Raw genomic sequence first — 21,450 nt, 5'->3', positions numbered from 1 at the left:
TGCTAAATGGAGGATGCTTTGTGACTCATTTAACAGCTCCGCGACTCGGTTCCTTCTCTGGGAGCCCGGCATCCTCTCATCTCCTCTCTGCTCTGTCCTGCCCGTCACACACCACGCCACAGCGTTACCATTAACATGCTGCTTAGCAGGCCGCGGAGAAAGAGCCCCGCTGTGCTCTGGCCAGAGCACCAGGCTAAATCCCAGATCAGGGGGAGAGTTCAGGCTCCCTGGAGAGGAGATTTTGGCCGGCAGGGTGGATGGTTAGAGTTTGTTGGAGATTAGGGCTTTGGCGAGTCAAGGGCTGGATTAGGAGTGAATGGTGAAGAGGAGATTCAACAGGATCTTAATAGTAGCCTTCTTGGGAAATAACCCTGTGATTCTTTGGCTTGCTCTCTCAGGATATACGTGTGTGTGTGTGTGTGTGTGTGTGTGTGTGTGTGTGTGTGTGTGTGGTATTCTCAGCTGTTTGTACTCTACTGTATGGACTGCTTAATGCTCCATGAATAAGTGAGGGTTGTGATTTTTAATGATGCTACTTTATCTCATACATCAATTATGTGGCTTATGGTGGGGAGTCACAGTGATGGATGGATGGTTGCATGCCTTCATGCATAGATTAAACCACTGTATGTTTTTCATTTTAATAAGTGTGTCTTTGTCTCTGCTGTATTCTTTCAAGGATGACGAGCCAATCACAGGAGGGGGTGATGGCAGAGACCATACCAGCATCCGGAAGTTCCTCAGCCAGCGTCACAAGAAATTGCCATGGAAACCAGAGGTAAAATAAATTATATTCACTCCTCTCTTCTTCTTTTTTTTACCGAGGCTTGCACTTATCCCTCAACCGTCTTCTTTCTAAGCCCTTCATTCCATCTTCCAGACGGATAAGCATTCCTGTGTTCAGGTCCTTCAGTAGTTTTACGATGTGTGTGTGACTCATCAGCTAAACCTGGCAAGGCCTCGCACACACGCACCGAACTTTCATCAACCTTTATGAAAATGGTTTTATTAACGGCGCTTCATCACTGCCTTGATACTTGAGTGTTTTTCTTTTTCTAAATTATGATTCCGCAGCAGATGTTTTACTCCCTTTTTCTTTCACTTGTCCTTTTAAAGAGCAGTTGATATTTAAGGTCACATAGAGAACCAGTCCTTTTCTGGGGCCGTTATCGGAAGAACAAAATGTACCTTGCGGTTATCATGATAAATTATTGTCTGAGGATGATAATATTTCATCCAAAACCATTAGCGGGCTATATTTAAAGGCACCTATGACCTGAAGATTACTCCTCGATTTGATTCATCCTAATTCTTCAGCTCACTTACTGATGTAGTTTGTAGATCCACTGTAACAAAGGGAGCAGGAGACGGGGCAATTAAGCAGCGGATTTGTGATAAGGAAAGCGGCTCTAGATTTGTAACCTGTTCAGCAGAGTTTAATTAACGGATTTTCTGTGTGTGTCTGTAAGCCGAATCTGCAAAAAATATGATTTATTAGTCGTTCTATACCTGGGGTAAAGTTTAACTATCTCTGCTGAACACCACAGTGTGTAGTTCTAGACAAACTGTAGAGAATCCAACAGGATGATCGGAAATTACTGTTGCACAAGTTATTTTCAAGTGACTGTGACTGCAGCGATACTGGACTTTTTTCACTGCCTCCTGCACAAGGAAGCATTACATGGGTGCAGGACACAGTGTATGTCGGATAATGTAGTACTGTACCTGTTGTTTTATTTCAAAGAGATTTTCCATCATCATTTTTTCCTTCCTACAAAAACGGAATTTTACAATATTACATTTAATTGACAAGTGTTGCGAAAAATTCCCTCGAGCCGTGGTAACAATCATTAAACAGGACATTTATTCTTTGCAAAGAAGGAGACCGAGTTGATTCACATACAGTATACATGGATCAAGGCTGCTCGGAGATCTGTCTCCGAGCCTCGGATATTTATGCTCGGTAAACAACAGTGTCACAGGCCATCTACGTCACGAAATCATAACACACACGAATTGCCTTCATACAGCATATTCTAAGTATCTGGACACTTTAACAATTCGTTCTAGTACAAAGGTCACTTTTATAATCGGAAGACGCCATGAAGTATTGACGCCGTCTACAACTTCATTTATCGTTACAAGCAGTGCTGAGTGTTCTTTTGGATAGACTAAACAGCTGTGGCGCTTAATGTCAGAGGAAGTTCACGCAACGAGGACAGGGTGCCATAAAAATGATCACATCAAGGACACCAGACTTTGTAAGCACACATTATCATTAGTCATTTAGATTTTGACCCCAACAACAAGATAATGTCCTAATTTCCCTTCGCCTAATACGCATTTTTACTGAATAGAACCTGAATGCATCATAAAGTTACTCAAAGCAACCTCCGTTGACTAGCTCTTAAATTAGTTTTTCACAATGTAGCATGATAAGTAAAAGCAAATGGGCTGCATGAGAGTGTTTAGTGCGATTGGGCAGAATGAACGGATTGGGTAGCGAGTGACACGTGTTGTTGTTGTTGTTGTTGTTCCTGTGTGGCGAAAATGAGCTTATAAATGACACGATAACGTGAAATGGGATCGGTGCATAGACTTGTGTTCTCGCCGATACTCGATCAAGCCTCTGAGGCTGTATCGGAGGCATTTCCGATACTGGTTTTGGTATCAGAAGAACTCTTATCATTCCCGCAGACTCTCCAGGGTGAGCCGGTCTTGATTTAGCCTGCCTTTGTCTTGTTGCCTTGTCTCAGCAAGACGTCGCATCAAAACGCCAAAATGTATTCATAAACCCACACTCTTATATTTTCTTACTTTGTTTTTTGACACAACAAGCAATGGCAACTGAATTGCTGGACATGGCCAATATCGTCATTTTGGCTTTGTAAATGGTCAAATGCGGAGGATATCTGTACCTAATTATCTGTCCGAGAAACATCTGTTGCCGGAATATTTTGGGCCCTGCATCTACTGGTGCTACTTAAAAAAAACGAGAAGTCACATTGATATGAAACAGCCACGCTAGGACTGCAGCCAAACAAGCTGGCTGAATCTGGACCATGTCGACTAATTGCACAAATATAAATTGATTTCATGGCCTGAGCACAGCAAGACTCTTTATTATGAACATCCTGTTCTGAGCTTCCTGTTTTATCATTTTGTATTTGGTAACTGATAAAACCACAGGAAACGTCTGCACTTATTAAAAGACATATGATTTCATTGACCAAACAAAATGTCTTATTTATGGTTTAGTTTGGAAAAGCCAAGCAGCATCAGAGGGAACTAAATTTTGCAACATCCTCACGGACTACATTTTACATTAGGCGTGACTAGCATCAAAGCTCACTTGTAAAGTCAACATGCCATTTCTTTGACTCATTTCCAGCCCACTTATAAAGCAACATGCCATTTATTTTCTGTGAATATTCTGGAAATGTAATATACATCTCTAAAATATTTCATTCATCTTTATAAACTTGTATCCTCAAACATTTCTTATGTCAGACTTCTGCGGAGTCAAACCTAAGCCGAGTCTGTCAGAAATCACGGAGCGCAGCAGCTCTTCCTTTGCTCTGCTCACTAGCTATCTGTCCTAATTACCAGCTCTAACCTGTTTTGCTGGTGTGCGGCCAAGATGGCAGAGGTCTGAGGGGCTACTGAGCTGGCGCCGTCAGAGGCGTAGACTCAGGCCGGTGGAGGTAGAGTGGTGCCATATGCCAGCTGTCACAGACTGGCAGAGGTCATCCAGCATTCATACGGCGCAAGACACACGCGCACAAAACTCTGTTGTGCACAAGCAAAATGAAAGGATTGCTCACTTTATTTCTCATTTCTGCACCCTGAGAGAGATAACAGGGCTCCAGACTAAATATAGGCGCACACTTAATCGACATGCGTCGCAGCACAATTGTGTATTCTTTTCTCCGTCTTAACTGTATTACTGATACATGTTTTTTTGTAATAAATAGACGATTTATAGAAATAGCTATTTGTTATACTATTTTAAAGGAAAAGTCACAAAGTGAAGTAGTGCTTTGAGAGAAAAAAGTTATTAAGTGAAATAGTTCATTCAAATTTGTAATTTTCTAAGCATAGACACCAAATATTAAATTGTGTATTTGAGTCTTATGGGCTATTCCTATACTATGTACTATGATTTTAACTCATCGGACTTTGATGTAATTTACTATCTTGTGGCTTTTAGCTGATGCTATTTGTTGTAACTATGAGAGAACTTTTATCAGGTTTTATTGTAAAAGTACTTTGTAACTTTGTTTTTGAAAGGTTCTATATATAAGGTTTGTATTACTGTTTGTCTCTCTTCAGTCGTGCAATGGGGCTGCGTGAGTCAAAGCTTTACCCACCATGACAAATACAAGGATATCTGTCATCCTATAAATCAAGTCTCTGTCTCTGTCTGTCTGTCTCTGTCTGTCTGTCTCTGTCTGTCTGTCTCTCTCTCTGTCTCTCTGTCTGTCTCTGTCCCCCCCCCCCCCCCGCGCACCCTCCCGGTGTTTTACGTGATTTACAATGATGATTTAAGTGTCTCCAAAAGTAGTCGCAAAATGCAACTAAATAGTTGCAGTCTGGAACCCTGGACAGAGAAGGAATTCAACCGTTTTTTAATGAAGTGCTGTGGGTCCTTCCTGTGTTTATCCTAGCAGGTGGTTTTCAGCCGCTGCTGGTGATTTAATGACGGTGCCGGTGAACTCATCCAGAGGCGGCGGTGGATTAGCGTAGACGAGCAGCTGTAGAATGGACATCCTCTGTCTGTCAAGGACAGCGACATGTCACGGATACTGACACTGGTTAGAGATCAGAGAGAGAGAGAGAGAGAGAGAGAGAGAGAGAGCTGGCCCACTTTTTAAGAGTCAAGCAGTAGCCAGTCATGAAGGGATAAACAGTCATTTGCAGAAAAGCCGACATGGATCCAGAGAGGATTTTGAGCATAATGAACAATTTTATCTGGTCAGGATGAGAAAGAAAGGGATAGTAAGAGGGATTACTTTAATATCAGGGGGACTTTTAATGATTTCTTTCCATGTGTACTGTTCCACATTAAAGCCAAAGAGAGCACATCATCTCAGCTGTATTATAAATAGGAATAGTGTAGTGAGATTAATCGGGTCATCATAAGGTGTTAAACCAAATACAGTCACATTTTGCACAGGAAGGTTTGATGGAGGATGGCAGTCTCCTGGCCGACTGACTCACTCAGATGTCTGGTTTTCTGGCTCATGCAGTGCGAAAATCCAAACTGGAGATGTGGTATTGAATTTGGCCAGCCTATTATTTACCCCTCAAGAGGGAAGTGAGGAAGAGAACTGTGGCACAACACAGACCCATGACTCAGGTGGGCGCAGTCGGCACAGTCGGCACAGCCGGCTCCTCACCCAGAAACGCATGCAGTCACAAGACTGGAGTAGGAATCAGATCTTCCTCTTGTCTCCGACCCTCCGGAGAATGACTAGACTGCGGGAGGACGCGGGAGAAGGAGCGCGGTATTCGTCTCTTCTCACTGTTCCTTCACTCCATCTTTCTTTCCTCTATCTGTCTCTGCAAAACGCTATTTCTATTAACAGCTTCCCATTACAGTCATGAGAGTGATCGACAGCTTGTTGCAGGAGATTCTCTCCGTGTCACATTCCTCAGCTCAACGTATCCACTGCAGCCACATCCACCCCCCTCCCTCATGTTATATCCCTGGAACGACAGAAGATATGTAATTGCAGGACAGATGGCAGATTATACAAATCCTCATTACAGTAGTTGATGAGGCTGGAATCTAGATCATATGAACCTCGCCTTCTATGCTTTTGCCTCTCTCCTCTGTGTGAAATGAGCTCTCATTATCTCTCCCCATATGATGTCCTTCTTTCAAACCTCTGTACCTTTTGAAAAAACCCTTTTACCTAGCTACTTATACTACTTTCTCTTCATTCCTTGTTCCTGAATTACTAATGGGCTGAGAAAGATGAGATGGGCATTGAACTATTTAAATGCCCGCTCTAAATTCAGATGGAGAGATTTCATGGAATATGTTCAAGCAATGACATTCCTGTCGTAGCCACAGCGGGAACAACTTGCATGTGACGTGTATCTTGTGATCATTCATTCAACACTTACATTTCAGCATAACAGCTCAGTAAAACCGCAGTACAGTATGTGTTATGATGTATCCACAGTGAGCTTTAATGCTGTCTCTCCTATATGCCCTGGGGGGAATACCCCAGTGTGCCTTTTGCCAGGAACATCATGCCTCACCTTTTTTTTTTTTTATCCAAAAGGGATTTACAGTGTCAGTTGGTGCGATTGCTCGTCAGTGGGTGCGCCGAGCGGCCATTTGTCAGTGCCTCGCTGCCAGCGGGAACGCAGAAGGCTGCACCAGATTTTTGAGAAAGGGAGAGACAGCCTCCTGGAGGAGGGAGGGCGTGAGGGAGAGAGAGAGAGAGAGAGAGAGAGAGAGAGAGAGAGAGAGAGAGAGAGAGAGTCTGATTTGTTGGTCCGGTTGATAGAGCGAGCAGATGGGTGAGAGAGAGAGAGAGAGAGGAGATATTAGAGAGCAGCCGAGATGGAGATATGCTAAGACGAGCTCACAGAGATGTGGTTATGTGGAGGGAATGTGTGGTCTGAGGAAAATAGGCACGACGGCGTTCTGAGCGGCCTCTTAGCGGCCCCTCTGAGCAGTGTACTGCACTCTTTTTAACGTCTTTATCAATCACTTGTTGTCTTCTTACTCTGCTTCTTTCCCGTGCACCTGTCATTTCCCCTGTTCTGTCTTTCTTTCCTCTTTTCTTGCCTCCACTCCTCATATTTGACAGATGGCATCAGTTGGTTCCTCTCATCCCCCTCTCCTCCCCTCCTCTTATTAATGAGCTGTAGGTTCCCTGTTGCTTTGTAACGATGGTAGCTTAAGACTACTCATTATGTAGGACAGTTGTTGGGGCTACATCTGGAGTGTGATGAGAGTAAGGAAGATAAAAATGAGAAGGTAGGACACAGTGGTTCTGTCTTAAGAGAGAGTGACGACAACAGACAGATGGACAAAAAGATTAAACGAGGAATGTGAAAGTCTGCAGACTTCTTTAGCTCATGATACCTATGTACAGGTTAAAGTATCAAACTATATACACTGTACTGTACTCTATTTACAGCAAAGATGCGTTCAAATATTGAATACAGTGAAAGATATATTTCTTTCTTTCAACATGTTAAGGTTTATTCTCAAAAGGCAAACACAGTAGATGGCATTTGCTCACCGTTTTTCACTCTTGAGCACGACTAAATGCTCTGCAGCGCTTCTCATTCAAACACAAGCACACATCACTCTTTCATGGCAGAGCCACCATAGAATGCTGGGCTTTGGTGTCTTGCTCAAGGACAGGTGAGCTGCAGGATTCTTTCAATAATATCTTATAATATTAAATTTTATATAAATACACACACACAAAATATTATTTATAATACATTTTTTCTACATAGTATCTGCAACTGCATTCTGTGCTCTTCTTCTTCTTCTTCTTCTTGAGTGACTGCAGACTCTTGGAAGTGTTTACTGTTTAGTAATGCATCCACTATATAAGACACATGGTTGTACTGCAGTCAAACTAAGAAGAGAGATGTTTGTGTCGATCAGCTGAAATGACCATTGAAAATGTTGATAGATATCAGAAAAAATGTCAGTATCCCAGTACCTGTAATGACTGCATATTGCTGATAATGTAGCCGTAACATAGAGTGATACTTTCAGTACATATATATATATATATAGAATAGGCCAGTATAGGGCCAGGAGGACCCAGTACATTTGTGCCCATGAGATTCTGCCTCAGCGCACCATTTAACTACTTTGAAACAGGCTAACTCTAAACAAACATACCTTTTAGATCAGACACAATGATTGTGATTGACAGATGGAGCTTCTTTGTTTTGAGTTCTTCTCTTGCACCTGTGCCTGTGCTCTATTTTTGCTGGTAGTGAATATTTATTATAGCGGTTTCAAGTGCAGGAAACAATGCTTTCTTAGCCTTCCAGTCTGTGGATTCGACTACTTGGCCATGCTTGCAGGACATCACAGAAGTCTGTCTCTGGTTTTGGATTAAGAGGAGCAGAGGAAATCAAATGAGAGGGAAGGAAGAACGAAAGAAAGGCCGCAGCAGTCGTTCTGTCTCTTCTTCAGCCAATTTACGAAAGGGAATCTGAGCTGTCATGGTTGTAAAGAACGATGTCGTTTGGGAGGACAAAAACTGCTACAGCACAATCAAGCATGTCTCTACACAACACACACATGCAACCAACTAAATCCCTCCAAAAAAACAACAACACACAAGCACGAAATTCAGCATCTCTATACAAATTGTTAATGTGAGCGGCACTTTATCCCACGCTCCAAAACGAGGAATCAGGAGGAGACAAAAAAAACGAGATGGAGAGAGAAGGAAACTGACAGGCGACAGCTGAGCTCAGGGAAACTAAAAGACAGAGTAGAACAATCGACAGCATCTGGCAGCACGCAGACGGAGATGGAGGGATGGAGAGGCAGCAATAGAGAGGTCAGAGGGAAGAGGAGACAACATTAGGGATAGTGGCTCTGAAGGCTTTGAGAGAGACAGAGACAGAAGCAGCGCTCACTGGGAAAAAGTCAAATGACACAACGTGAGCGAGGGAAAGTTTAGCAGTCAGGGAAGCACAGGGACAAAAGGGTGAGTTTGAGGATGAAGAAAACAAAATAACTTCCCTCTTGCTTCATTCCACATCGTGTTGAGGCCAGAGCACAGACAGCGCTCTCGCAGCGCTGTCACCCAGAAAATAGAATCAATTATACACAAGCAGCCCCGAGCACAAAGCTGACTTTACAGCCTGTGGCCTCTCCAGCGCTACACAGGGATATGTGTGTGAATAATTAGGGACTTTTAAAGCTGCCCTGTTATTGCTATTTGACAACACAAGGGGTGAGGAAGGGGGCCAGGCCGATTTGAAAGTTTGCTTTTAATACCCAGAGGAAATCTATTAAACGCTTTACATAAGGCATATTTACACAGGGACTAGCAACATCTCTCTAACCTCGCCGTGATTCCCCCTCTCTGCCACTCCCTTTTGAAACATTAGACATTCTCGCTCATCTTTGTTTTTTTTTCCCTCTGATTTGAATCTGTCGACCCAGCAAAATCCCTGTTGCCCTCTCTTTCTGTTTTTCATTAGCTTCAGTCTTTCTGCAGGGGAAAAGAGGAGAGAAAGAAAAAAAAAAACATGCACACGGAAATCGAAGAACTCAAATCAGGAGTCGCACTGCTTTGAGCTGACATGTTTGCTCAACAAAAATACATCATGGTTAATGCATGAGCTGTAATTGCCGTGCTGCTGTCAGCGCGCAGGGCACTTAGTTGACCATACAGAGGCGGGAGGTAAATGTAAAGGACCACTTAGAGCCGGGCCATCTGTTAGCATGCCCGCGTGATACTGAAGGAGCACGACACCTTCCATCAGTGTCCTGCAGACATGTAGAGGTGTTTACCCTGAAAGGTTTCCCCGTCTCACCCCTCTAATCCCTCTGATGAAAGCGCAACATGCTTTGCAGCTATGTGTGTGTTTTGTTTTGTCACAAGGTCACTCTCACTTTGCTGATTGATTGGTTTGACAGCTCACACTTGTTGACTTTACAGCAGGCGGTTGCTCTACAGGCAGAACGGCTACCTTCATCCAGCCAGCTTTTGCTTTGATCCAACCAGGCCACCCCTCTGCATGGTCTCATTCTCAAGCTCTGTGTGATGTCTTAAATATCTATGGCGGCATTATAGTGGCATCCTGCTGGGACTGCTGTCACGCATTAAAGAAGGCATATGTGTGTTGGTACCGTCGGTTGATCGTCCCGTATGAAAAGTTAAGAGTTTTCAGTTCATTAACTCACTGAGACGACCCCCTACGGCTTGATGCATACTGTCGGCTGCGTTGTGCATGTGCGCAAATGTGCACACATGCGTCTGCACATGCAGCTGCTTCTCTAACCCCCATGCCATGCTTAATGGTGCGTGTCTCCCTTTCTGAACCACAAACTGTGTTTGTGGTGAGTGTTTGTGTTTAAGGATGTGAAACATAGTCATCTTTTTTTTTTTTAACATCGTATGTGATACAATACACTTCACAATACACTTCACTTCCAAAGCAGCGTGACACGCGACTCGTCGGAGTGTCATCTCTTGTCGTGTATGAGCAGAACCGTGTGTGTGTGTGTGTGTGTGTGTGTGTGTGTGTGTGTGTGTGTGTGTGTGTGTGTGTGTGTGTGTGTGTGTGTGTGTGTGTGTGTGTGTGTGTGTGTGTGTGTGTGTGTGTGTGTGTGTGTGTGAGGAAACTGAACCCGAAGGCAGACTGGTTTCACCATCTGTCCTTGCTATGTCCTGTGATTTCCCTGTGTAATTCAGACAAATGTCAGACTATGCGCAGGGGATGAGCTCTGACAAACTGCTCCAGACATTCTGAGCTCACCCCCCTCCCCCCGGATACTCCTGACGAGCTCTCTGTCACCTTCTCTTATTCAGGACAGTGAGAACATTGGAAACTTCACGCTGCAGTCATATGTTTCACCAAGAACTCATTTCTCCCTGCACGGTGGAGAGGCCTCTGAAATAATATACATTTGAGCGCAAAAGTATATATCCTGGAACCAGTGCAAATGGCAGTTTTGCTGTCAGGATTGGACCTCCAGTAGCTGGAGTACTGAAGCATAACCTGCCTATTTTATAGCTAATGTGATGCTAACCTGTTTCTCTCTCTCTCTCTCTCTCTCTGTGTGATTGTGTGTTGGCAGTATAAGGGCCAGGCCAACCTGCATGTGTTTGAGGACTGGTGTGGCTCCTCTATAGCCCAACTCAGAAAGAACCTGCACTTCCCTCACTACCCTCACGTAAGTAACAGCAGCAGACAATGGATTTTTTATCTTCAAACAGAGGTAGTCACCAGCTAGAAATGAAAAGCCTACTTCTCTCTGTCGATTTTGTTGATGAATTGTCACTGTCACTAACAGATTGTATTAACTGTTGCCAGCTACCTGATTAGATTAGGACCCCAGGAAATCCATTTTATTTTTTTCCCATATTTCGCGTTGTCCCTTTTCTGTTTTACGATTCAAAATCATTTTCTCATCAGAAAAAGTGTATAATCATGTGGTGGATCAATACAATTATAATAGTTCATGAGAAAATATTCAAATTTAAATTAATATCAATGAATTTGATGTACAATAAAGTGCTCTAAACGTAGCTGTTAGTAGGGAATTCCAGGCAACCCATTCCACAACTTTCCCTTCAGCGCGTGTCTTGCGTTCTCATTGGCTGTAGCTCCCCGGTTTGCGTCTTTGAACAGCGAGCGTCGAACCAACGCCAGTTTGTCTCTGATCTGGTGCTTTTGTTACGGAAGCTCCAAAAACTACCGGCGAGTGGAAAATCAGGATTAAAGTTGTGTAAAGTGAACTATGCCAGCCGTCTCGAGGGCCTCTTCGACATGACTGTGTGTGAAGGAGAGCATAGGAGAGAAGCAGCGTGCCCTTAAATGAAACCAAAACATAGCGCCATAGTATTTTTCTTTTTATTCGGCTTAGTGGCTCTGCAAAATGATAAACATGGAAGGGAAAACCCTGGTTTTCAGAAATTGCACCCACATTTGAACAAATTCCATGATATTCTGCGTTTTACAGCTGATTACATTTTTATCATCAAGTTCCCCGAAATTATAGGGCTCTAACCTAACTACACTAAAGTTAACTCAATGACTTAGTTTCAAACGCCACAATTGCTATTGACTAGAGAATCGTCAGTTGGAGGATATGGTTCGCTCATGATATTGATATTGATTCTTATTTATTATTGTAATAATCCAACAACTGCTTCATCTATAATCTGAATTCACGTCTGTTTCTCTCTGCAGGCCAGAACCACACTGAGGAAGCTGGCAGTTGCTCCCAAGTGGAAGAACTATGGCCTGAGAATATTTGGCTTCCTTCACCCTTACAGAGATGGTAACTAGCTCTTCTTATTAGCGAGTCCTTCCTCTGAGGCTGAGGGCCTTGGAGCATGTGTCCTTTACAAGAGTAGACAATTACCACAGCCCACTCAATCCAAGGTCCTCAGAGCCACTGATATCGTGAATATTCACATTTTTCTTTGGGCTTAATGCCAGGGATCTCACAGCTAAATCTCATTGCAGGACCCTCCATAGACCTACCCTAGAGTCCAGTTGCTATAGGAACTGAAAAAGCCCGAACACCCAAGTGCCCTCACACAAATTGCACAATATGAAGTTATTAATTGGATTAACGTTCATTTCAGTCTCTTCTGTAGCGTTTGCTGGTGTTATGGCTCTCTCCAGCTGACGGCTCAAAAGTCACACTATCTACAGGATTCTGACAAGCCCGCTAACAAGCACCCGTCACCTCGCGCTGCCAGACGCAACCCTTTTACATGCTGTTGTAGGTTGATCGAGTGTTAAATGACCTGAGTTAGCCGCATAGAAACGCTTCGAGGTTGTCCAGATTACAGACTATAAAAACTAATCAGTGTCACTGTCGGGACCTGCACCCAATCCATCGGCCCCCTTAGTGCAGTGGATCTTTTATCATTCTGATTTACTCAGACACAAGTATAATTCATCTGTGAGTCACACTTAGATATCAACCGGAAACGTTTGCATTTGGTATGTGTTTTATACAGGGAGCCAGAGCAGTGTTTAGACTGTATGTAAATACTAGAAAACAAGGGAAGACTGTGACCAGACACAATGTAATTGAAACAATGGGGCAGGAAGGGGGGCATTCACATTCAGACGTGCAGGAAGGACACACAGTTGGCATTTGGTCATTCAAGGGGTTCGACACAGCAGGGGGCCGGAAGTAGCACCTCGGCGTCATTTGGTTAGAAAGTCTGGCCACAATGTGTATTCCTCATCAGCATCAGCTGAGGGGAAATTAGCTTTATGTAGCTCCTACTGTTGATAGTTTTGCCAGACACAATTAACGTCTTGTGCATAATCGTCAAGTATCCTGATTATCTGCTTTTTAAAGATGACCTTAATTAAATAACTACACTGGCTGCCCTTTTAGATCTGTGCACAAATGATTTCTATTCACATAGTTGCTACATATGGATTAGAAATTAATTTGCGGACCGTAAGACTTAAGATATCACCGTGGCCAAATGTTTCATCTCTGACCACTGCAGTCTGGGCACACATTTTTGGTTGCATTTTGAAGAATCTATTACATGGGGCCATGCCCTCTCCGATTACACTCACTATCATCTGGGATCACGCATGTCTACTACCGCCGACGCACACTTTGATCATGTTTTTTCCCCTCCAGGTGATTTCCAGTTCTCGGTGTCGTCTGATGATAACTCTGAGTTCTGGCTGAGTCCTGATGAGAGTCCTCTCAACGCCAGGCTGCTGGTCTATGTAGGACAGGTAAGCGCCAAGCTGTGCTGCATTCTTGCATAATATCTGACCCACAGAGAGAGCCACTCCACTGAAACTCAAGGTTCAAACAATTTCATGCTTTGTGATTCTCAGCACTTTCACGAAGTACAGTCCCTGGCTTTAACAAATATTGCTTAGCAACAAGCTTTTACAGCAGGAAGAAACTAAATCACCCGGGGCCTAAATAGTTTCGAACTCCTCAATGTCAGGCTAAGAGCGACTCATAGCTCTACATGGCATCGAATGGATCCCCTTCTTTTTATGCACAATCATGCACACAGCAACATGGTGGATATGGGAAAATATTCTTTAGTTATTAATGGGATTGTAAGGGTTAAAAGCGATTAGACTTAAGATTACTTTTATCTGGCATCCGTGCTGAGAGAGTTGCCTTTAGTAGCTCAATGGGTGGGACGCTGAGCAATTTGACCTTGTTTGTGTTTAGTAATCACCCGCTCACCTCATGTCACCACCCTAACACTCAGGCGATCACTCACCTCCAGCACGCAGCTCAGAATACAGGACACTTAAACCCTCCTTTAGAACATCCTGTGAAAAATGGTTTCCTTTTTCCATCTATCCTTGAAGTACCCTCTGCCCGCAATCGAATAGAAGTCAAGCTGTGCTGCTGCTGCCTTCACTAACAAAGTTTTCCAGCAAAACCTTCTCAAATTTGTAAGAAGGAAAGGAAGCATAAAGGCCGAATAGTGTTTGAACTGCACCATATGAGTGCTCTGGGCAATTATGTGTTAAGAGTAAAAGTCCGGCTTTATCTGTATTCCAACAGGATGTGAGATGTCACCAGATTCCATAGGAGCTGAGATTAATTAGCTGGCCGCGCTATTGATGTGACATTTAGCTGTGGAGAAATATCATCTAGTTAATGGCAGGGGAGCGATGCTATGGCCAGGGATCACTCATTCTGCCACTGGCTGACAGACGGGCCTCGCTGCCCCCTCTTGTCTTCAGAGACACATTGTGTTTCACAGATAGAAATCTAACTCTCCGCTGTGTTGCTCGTTATGTGACCCATCTGTCTGCGTGAGTTTGAGTGGGGGAAAACAGAAGAAAGATGTTGTTATTTTTAGAATCAGAACCTGAAATATTATTTACATTTTGCACAACTATTATAATTTTGTGTTATATATACAGTATTTGTGAGGCACATCACTGGTTATATGCCAAAATTCAGACAATGCAATGCTTTGCTAATCTGAAAAGAAGGCTTACTGTCGAGTCTGCTTTAAAGACCTTTAGTTCTAAAGAGGTCTAAAACGTTTCTTCCCACTTTGTATGCTGTTTAAATGTCCCTAATCACTGTTAATGAAAAATAGATAATTACACTTAAATTACAATCATATCTGTGTTAAATTATTAGATTACATATATTAATTAAAGGGAAAATGCACCACCTTTTGTGTGGATATCCGATCAGTGTTAATGAAGCATGAATCCCTATAGGTATTTTGTTAAATTACATGTTTTTAAAGGTGATGATGTCATCAAATATAACAATGGACATTTAACATTTTTAAAAACCTCGATATAAGCTTCTAATGTGAAAACAATGACATTTGGTACAGCCCTACGTGACGTGAGCTGTTGTGTGAGACTCCATGGACAGCGCTGTTTGTTGTGTGTAGAGGATGTGTGTAGGTGCAGCAGCGCTGTGTGGTACTGAAACGGAGTAGAGATGCAAGCCCAAAGTAGCTGTTTCTACCCGCCTCCCCCCGCGTATTTGACAGAAAATAGTTAATGAATTCAAAGTATATAGGCTCTGATTGTGCACTTTGACAGAAAAAAAAAAAAAATACGCTTAAAATATTATTGGCAGGAAATGCTTGGCAATTTGGTACATACAGAAAATAATAGGTAGCTGAAATCACGGCGCTGTGATGTTGTCATACTTAATTTGAAAGAACCTCGGAAACAAGTACCAAGTTTTTTAAAGAGCTGTACAACAAAGAATATGTAAAGCGTTTATGTAGACAATAGTTCTGGAAACCAGAAAACCAACCTCCCACTAACGTTGGGGGAAAGTTAGGAAACCAACCTCCAGCGAACTATCAGCTGTTTGATGTAGCAGACCACATGGCTAAAGCTTTTACTGAGTATATCTTCTATATGACATTTGTCTGATAGCCTCGGTGGAAGTGTGTCTTCGATCCATACTCTGCTCTAATGTGAGAGTGCTCCTCCAGCTTGTGACTCTCCTTCAAGGCAGCCTTGAGCTTCAAGTGCTGCTCTCTCCGCCTCTTTCTGAATCCGTGCAGATAAAGTAGAACATGTACTGATTCCTGAACTGGTGTGACTTTTCCTGCTTGATTTCTCACTGGAAACATTAGAAATGCTGTCAGCTGTCACTGGGTTTAACTTAAATGTCGGCATTAGACAACCACTTATTCACAGCGTCAGTAAATTCATTAACGCTCATCATTTTTGCTTTGAGTCACATCTAATATTTCTCCTTTTTTATGAAATAAAATGGTGACATGGATCGATGTTGTTCCTTTGCTTCATTGCAAAGAGTTGTGTATTCATCAAAAGTACATTGCACCTCTGTTTCATATTCTTTGTCATGCATTAGGTCTTGAATTGTCTCTTTAAGGTTAGATGCTTTGTTTAGCTTGGCCTTTCTAGCCTTTTGTAGCTTGTGCAGTTTATCCATTATTGCCTTTGGTGTCAGTGTAATAGAACGTTTACTGACAGATTGTGTTTCCATTTCACTATTGGCCGCGTTGGGATTGAACTGCGTTTCAGCCGCGGTCTGCTGAGTTTACAGCTGCAAAATGTATTTTTTGCACCATCATTTTAGGCAACAGTGACATAGTTGGATGCAAGGAAGAACTACAGGCTGCTATTTCAGATTAGATTTCTAGAGATGGTATCTATATGTTAGAATAAGCAATCAGTCAAATTTGACCCCCGAGCATAATGAAGCCTCGCTGGGTGTCTGCCTGTGTCAGTGTCTGATGAGTTAAAGTTCATTCTAATGGCTGCTATTGCTGCTCTGTTCATAACCTGACTCACTGCTCCTAAAATACACATTGTACGGTGAAGGATTTTTACTTAATGTCAGTGGTCACAGCAGTGTCATCCTCAATCGTGAACTATATATGGAATGTGCTGCCATGAGACCTTTAGCTGCGATAGGACGAGAAGCAGGGTGCTGAAGTGTGTCCATGGCGTTTCCGTGGAGACCCCTGTCAGCAGTTCGTGGCTATAGCTTTCGAATGTGATTGATATCTCCCGATTCCTCGCAGGACATCCTAATGAAAAGACGACATCATCTACAGAGGTCAATTTATGTCTTTCTCACACACACAAAAAAAACACACATCTATGCAGACACAGAACAATTCTCTATAGAGGCCCTTTCATCCTGACAGTTCCCTTCAAACACATCCTGTTGAAGAACACGGACCCCGAAAGACACAGCTGACCTTGAGTTGTGGTTGGTTCCTCAGCTCGGCCCCTCACCCCTACCAGCTCGCTGTGGTTATTGGAGGAAAAAGAAGTGTGCTTTCTAATAAGAAAGAATCTGTGGCCACACAAATGTACTCAGTAAGAGTGAGGAGCACCCATTATCCCGCCTCGCCATTAATCATATTTTTTTGCCGTCAGCTAATCTGTAATGAGATTTTCCTTCTATCAGAATGTCCGACAGCTCCCGCAGAGCTTCCCCCAGAACCAGACCAGCTCGTCTGAAATTGAGAGAGCCTTATGAGTAGCACAGAGCGTGTGTGTGTGTGTGTGTGTGTGTGTGTGTGTGTGTGTGTGTGTGTGTGTGTGTGTGTGTGTGTGTGTGTGTGTGTGTGTGTGTGGGTGTGTGTGGGTGTGTGTGTGTGTGTGTGTGTGTGTGTGTGTGTTTTCATGCACCGGTGTAGTGCTCATGTCTGTGTTTGTGTGCAGACATATGAAAGCACTGATGTATGTCATATGTCATATGAAACCTGTTTTTGTCTAATTCACAAAGCAGACACAAAAAGAAACGCACACAGGAAACTGGGTCAGGGAAGTGGAATCAATATGAGACTCACCAGCAACATTAGCTGCTCATTGTCAGATAGACAATGCTGTAACTGGAAACAGCTATTAAACAACCTATATTATGACCAAAGATTAAGACACTAAACTGTGTTTAGCAACTGAAAGGGAATTAAGGTTATTCATGAAATTACTTTTTCTTAATATATAAGAATGTTGCTCCAAAATGAACATCTGAAAACAAAACATGTAAAAAACAAAACAGCCACTTTCCCATATTGACTGCTCGGGTCATCGTAGTTTATGGATATATAATAGTATATAATAATAATGTAGTTTTCTATAGGACCTTTATTTCCACCAAAGACATTTTGACCAAAATCCCAGGTGTGAATAATACTTAAATAATATTTTTTCTGCGTGACTTTCAGGGTTCTACTACTGTGCGTGCTTGCTCTTTGTCACACTGTCATGTCTTACTGGGACACTTGAACAGAAAGAAGCCGTCGTTAATGTAATTAGTAGTGCCTGTGCTTTGCCTGCTGTGACAAATCCGAATGATCCGTTCTGGTGTTTTTCAGATTCTTTATTGGCAGGTAACAACATCTGTCTAAAGATAACAAATGGCACACTTTGGATTGAAAACCATGCCAAGCGTATAATGGAGTTGAAATTTCCAAAATCTTTGCATCTAGTAATCCATTTGGGAAGAAAGAATAAACAAACAGGGTGGAAAATGGATTCCCCCGAGATTACATTTTTAAACCTGCTTGAGGAAGGCAATCCATCACAGCCAGCAGCATCTCCATGTCTGCTGTTATTCTTCTCCCGGTTACATTAGTGTTTGCAAAACGTTTGATTCAAACTACTCTAACAGCTGTATAAGCAGCCATTGATAATGTAACTTTGACAACAATAAAAACAGACATGAGGATAATTGTGATGGATTATCAGACTCAAGCCAGTTTGAAGTATCTGCAGATTGATGTTACGCCAAACTAAAGTGAATGAGAATCAGTGTCTGTCTCGAGGGAGGGGGGGAATAAAAAACATTCAAAACCCGACACTTCCTTCTCATGGACTCATCTCATGAACACTGTAAACATGATCCCGCGTGAGACAAGTGCACCCAGGGGTCACAAGCAGTGCAGTTCAAAGATGATTTATCTATATCATGAAGTAGCGGTCGTAGAGAAAATTACTAAGAAATATGTACAGTAGATCTGCAAACCCTCTCTCTCTCTTTGCATCTGTTGTTGAATGTGCTGTGGTGAGCGAGGGAGAGCGAGTTGTACCCGGCATGTAGTTCGCTGGTGGAACAGTTAATAGGTGTCCCCTCTCAATAAACTACACACTGTGTACAGAACACACTACTAATAAATATGTATTTTTTAAAGGAGCATCGTGTAAGACTTAGTGGCATAGTGGTGAGGTTGCAAATTGCACAACCAGTCTTAGTTTAATATAATTATACACTGATGAAAACATACTTATGCATATTATATTCCATTTCTGCCAATGAATCCTCCTTCATCCTATACACTGCTCTTTTTTAAGTTGAGCTGTGGAATAACTGCCCTTTTATTTAATTGAGTAAGTTGCCGGCTTTACAGGTTTCAGTAGACCGTTTTTACTTAAATGGCAAGAAAAACATGGGTGTAAATAATGGGTTTGTTCCATTCGGGTTTATTAGGGATCCACCATGTACAATGCCAGGGTCATGGCATGGACGCAGCTAAATGGTGTGCGGCCATTATTGCAACAATGCATTTCTCGAAATGTCAGGTTTCTTCATGAATGAATGCATGAAAGCAACCAGTATGCAGGCCTCGCCTCTCACACAGAACTTTGGAGTCCAAGTTCAATTGAAATACAGACTGAAGACGAGACAGAACAAGAGAAAGAAAACACTCCGAAGTTATATCACAGGTCAGCTCTTTTTCTATTACTTCTCTCTTCACATTTGGAGAGAAAAAAGAAGAGGGTATAGAAAAGAAGTTGACCGAGAGAGGAGTAATGTCTCCATAGCTCCATTACACACTCATTTTTCTTCGATTTCTTGACCCTGTGTTGTGTCTCATTCTTCGGTGTTTCAGGGCCAGTGGCCATCTGAAATTAGTTTTCTCGAGGTGCCTGCATATGTGGGTGAGCTTCACACAGACACAGTGTGTGTGTGTGTGTGTGTGTGTGTGTGTGTGTGTGTGTGTGTGTGTGTGTGTGTGTGTGTGTGTGTGTGTGTGTGTGTGTGTGTGTGTGTGTGTGTGTGTGTGTGTGTGTGTGTGTGTGTGTGTTTGTGTCCGTGTGAGAGAGGTTACGTTAGAGCACGGCTGGTGTGTGTGTCTGGGTTGTTTGTCTGCTTTAAGTTTGAGAAATTTGGTCCCCAAGTTCCCTGCCTTATTTCTCTGAGGAGACTTCTGAAAATAAGACAATATGCCAGTGAGGGGGTGTGTTTTAAAATGTGATGTGAAGAAGTGTGTATGTGCGTGGCCCCTCGTGACTCTGGTGAGGAGATGGTGCTCTCAATAAGCAATGACTCATCGTTCAGCGAGAAATCTTTTTCTGTGCGCATACGTGTGTATTTCTCGTGTCTATACGGCATGTGCACGCGTACCTTGGAGAACATCTGCCACTCTCGTGGGAAAGCTGAGGCGCTGCATGTGTTTTGTCATTGTGACATTGACTTTGATACGGCCATTGTTCACATACAGCTGATAAACCAACTGACGAGGAAGAAAGGAGACATACAACCTTTCATTTTGGAAGATTTGCTCCTTGACACCAATGCTTTCCTCCTTTGTGTGAAGCTACACGTTTTATAATACTCAATTTACAGCTTTTCTCAAAAGAATCTAGAGGATCTAAAACCCTGCGGAAGGAGATTGTTTGAACAGGTGATTCATGTGAAGGAAATGGATAGTCATACAAGAAATGTTCATGAGCTGCTTTATGAATTCAGAACCTTCGAAAACATCATTTGCAGTATATTGCGCTGGGAAAAGGTGTTTGTATGTACCATTATGAATGAGGATGTTTAAAAATAGCTTGTGTCAGGCAATGTATAAGTTGAAAATCTCAGTCCTCAGAAGCTACATAAGTATAATTTATTGCTCCACCTCAACATGACATTTACCTTCATGTCAACTCTTAAAACGAGGTGAGATCGTTTCGGTTTTCTGCCTCTGTAGTTGCATCGCTCTTCTGAATTTTCATTTGCTTTGGAAACAACTTAAATTATCATTTTCTTCACCTATTTCAAAATATATATGAAACAGATTTACCGTATTTAGAGTCGGCACTAGATAACGCGACTTGCTGAGATTCATATTTTTGCATTGCTGCCTCTGCTGTGTGATCACTTTCTTTTTCATCTGAACAGAAGCGCTTTCCAGAGAAAACAATACACTCACAGAGAGAATATAAAGATGCAAGTACAGTGACTACAGAGACTTCTTATCAGGATGGTATTTCAAGTTTCCCATTTATATTCAGTGCAAAGTTTTAAGTCGCAGCTCCTTTTTTCTCTACTTCCTTCTGCTTTCAAATATTTTAAAGTGCTGCTGAGGTTCCTACTTCATTCAGCTATGATTTGTCAAAGTTATTTAACTTTCGCTGAAGGTCGGCTGCTTCTCTTTAGAAACCAACAGCACTTCAGTGTGACACAGACTTTATTTTAACGATGACTCTTCTGAAGGAGACTAGCTTAAATGAGATTCTGCTGCACTACTTTCTGCAGTTTTCCCTTCCTTATGTCAGGACAAGATGAGCAAAACGTAATGAAAACTTAAAGCAGTCTACGATTTAAATGAGTGTCGGCTATAATTCATTTATAAAGAAAACAAAGTGTTTCAGTACATGCTCAAATCAACTTGCCCACATGCATTGTGAAGCACAAGTATTACTGTCAAAAAAAATGGGATGTATCGTGACAGATAATTATTAAGTGCAGCTTTAACATGTCGCAGTGTTGTGTATTGATAAGCAGATATAATTGTATTG

At 42.5% G+C, this 21,450-nt stretch overlaps 1 protein-coding gene across 1 annotated transcript in view; it reads left to right on the top strand.

Annotated features, from left to right (window-relative positions):
* The window catches only part of b4galnt4a (beta-1,4-N-acetyl-galactosaminyl transferase 4a), a 125,397-nt gene that overhangs the window by 67,372 nt on the left and 36,575 nt on the right, over nt 1–21,450 (top strand). Inside the window, exons 3-6 of the mRNA XM_079162459.1 lie at nt 680–778; nt 10,811–10,906; nt 11,926–12,016; nt 13,355–13,455. Of these exons, the coding sequence (XP_079018585.1) occupies nt 680–778; nt 10,811–10,906; nt 11,926–12,016; nt 13,355–13,455 (387 nt within the window). The remainder of the gene's footprint in view (nt 1–679; nt 779–10,810; nt 10,907–11,925; nt 12,017–13,354; nt 13,456–21,450) is intronic.

Source organism: Pholis gunnellus, assembly GCF_910591455.1.
Source record: "Pholis gunnellus genome assembly, chromosome: 7".
Taxonomy (NCBI): Eukaryota; Metazoa; Chordata; class Actinopteri; order Perciformes; family Pholidae; genus Pholis; species Pholis gunnellus.
The sequence above is the reverse complement of the archived record's forward strand: the minus strand, read 5'-3'. Positions and strand labels throughout refer to the sequence as shown.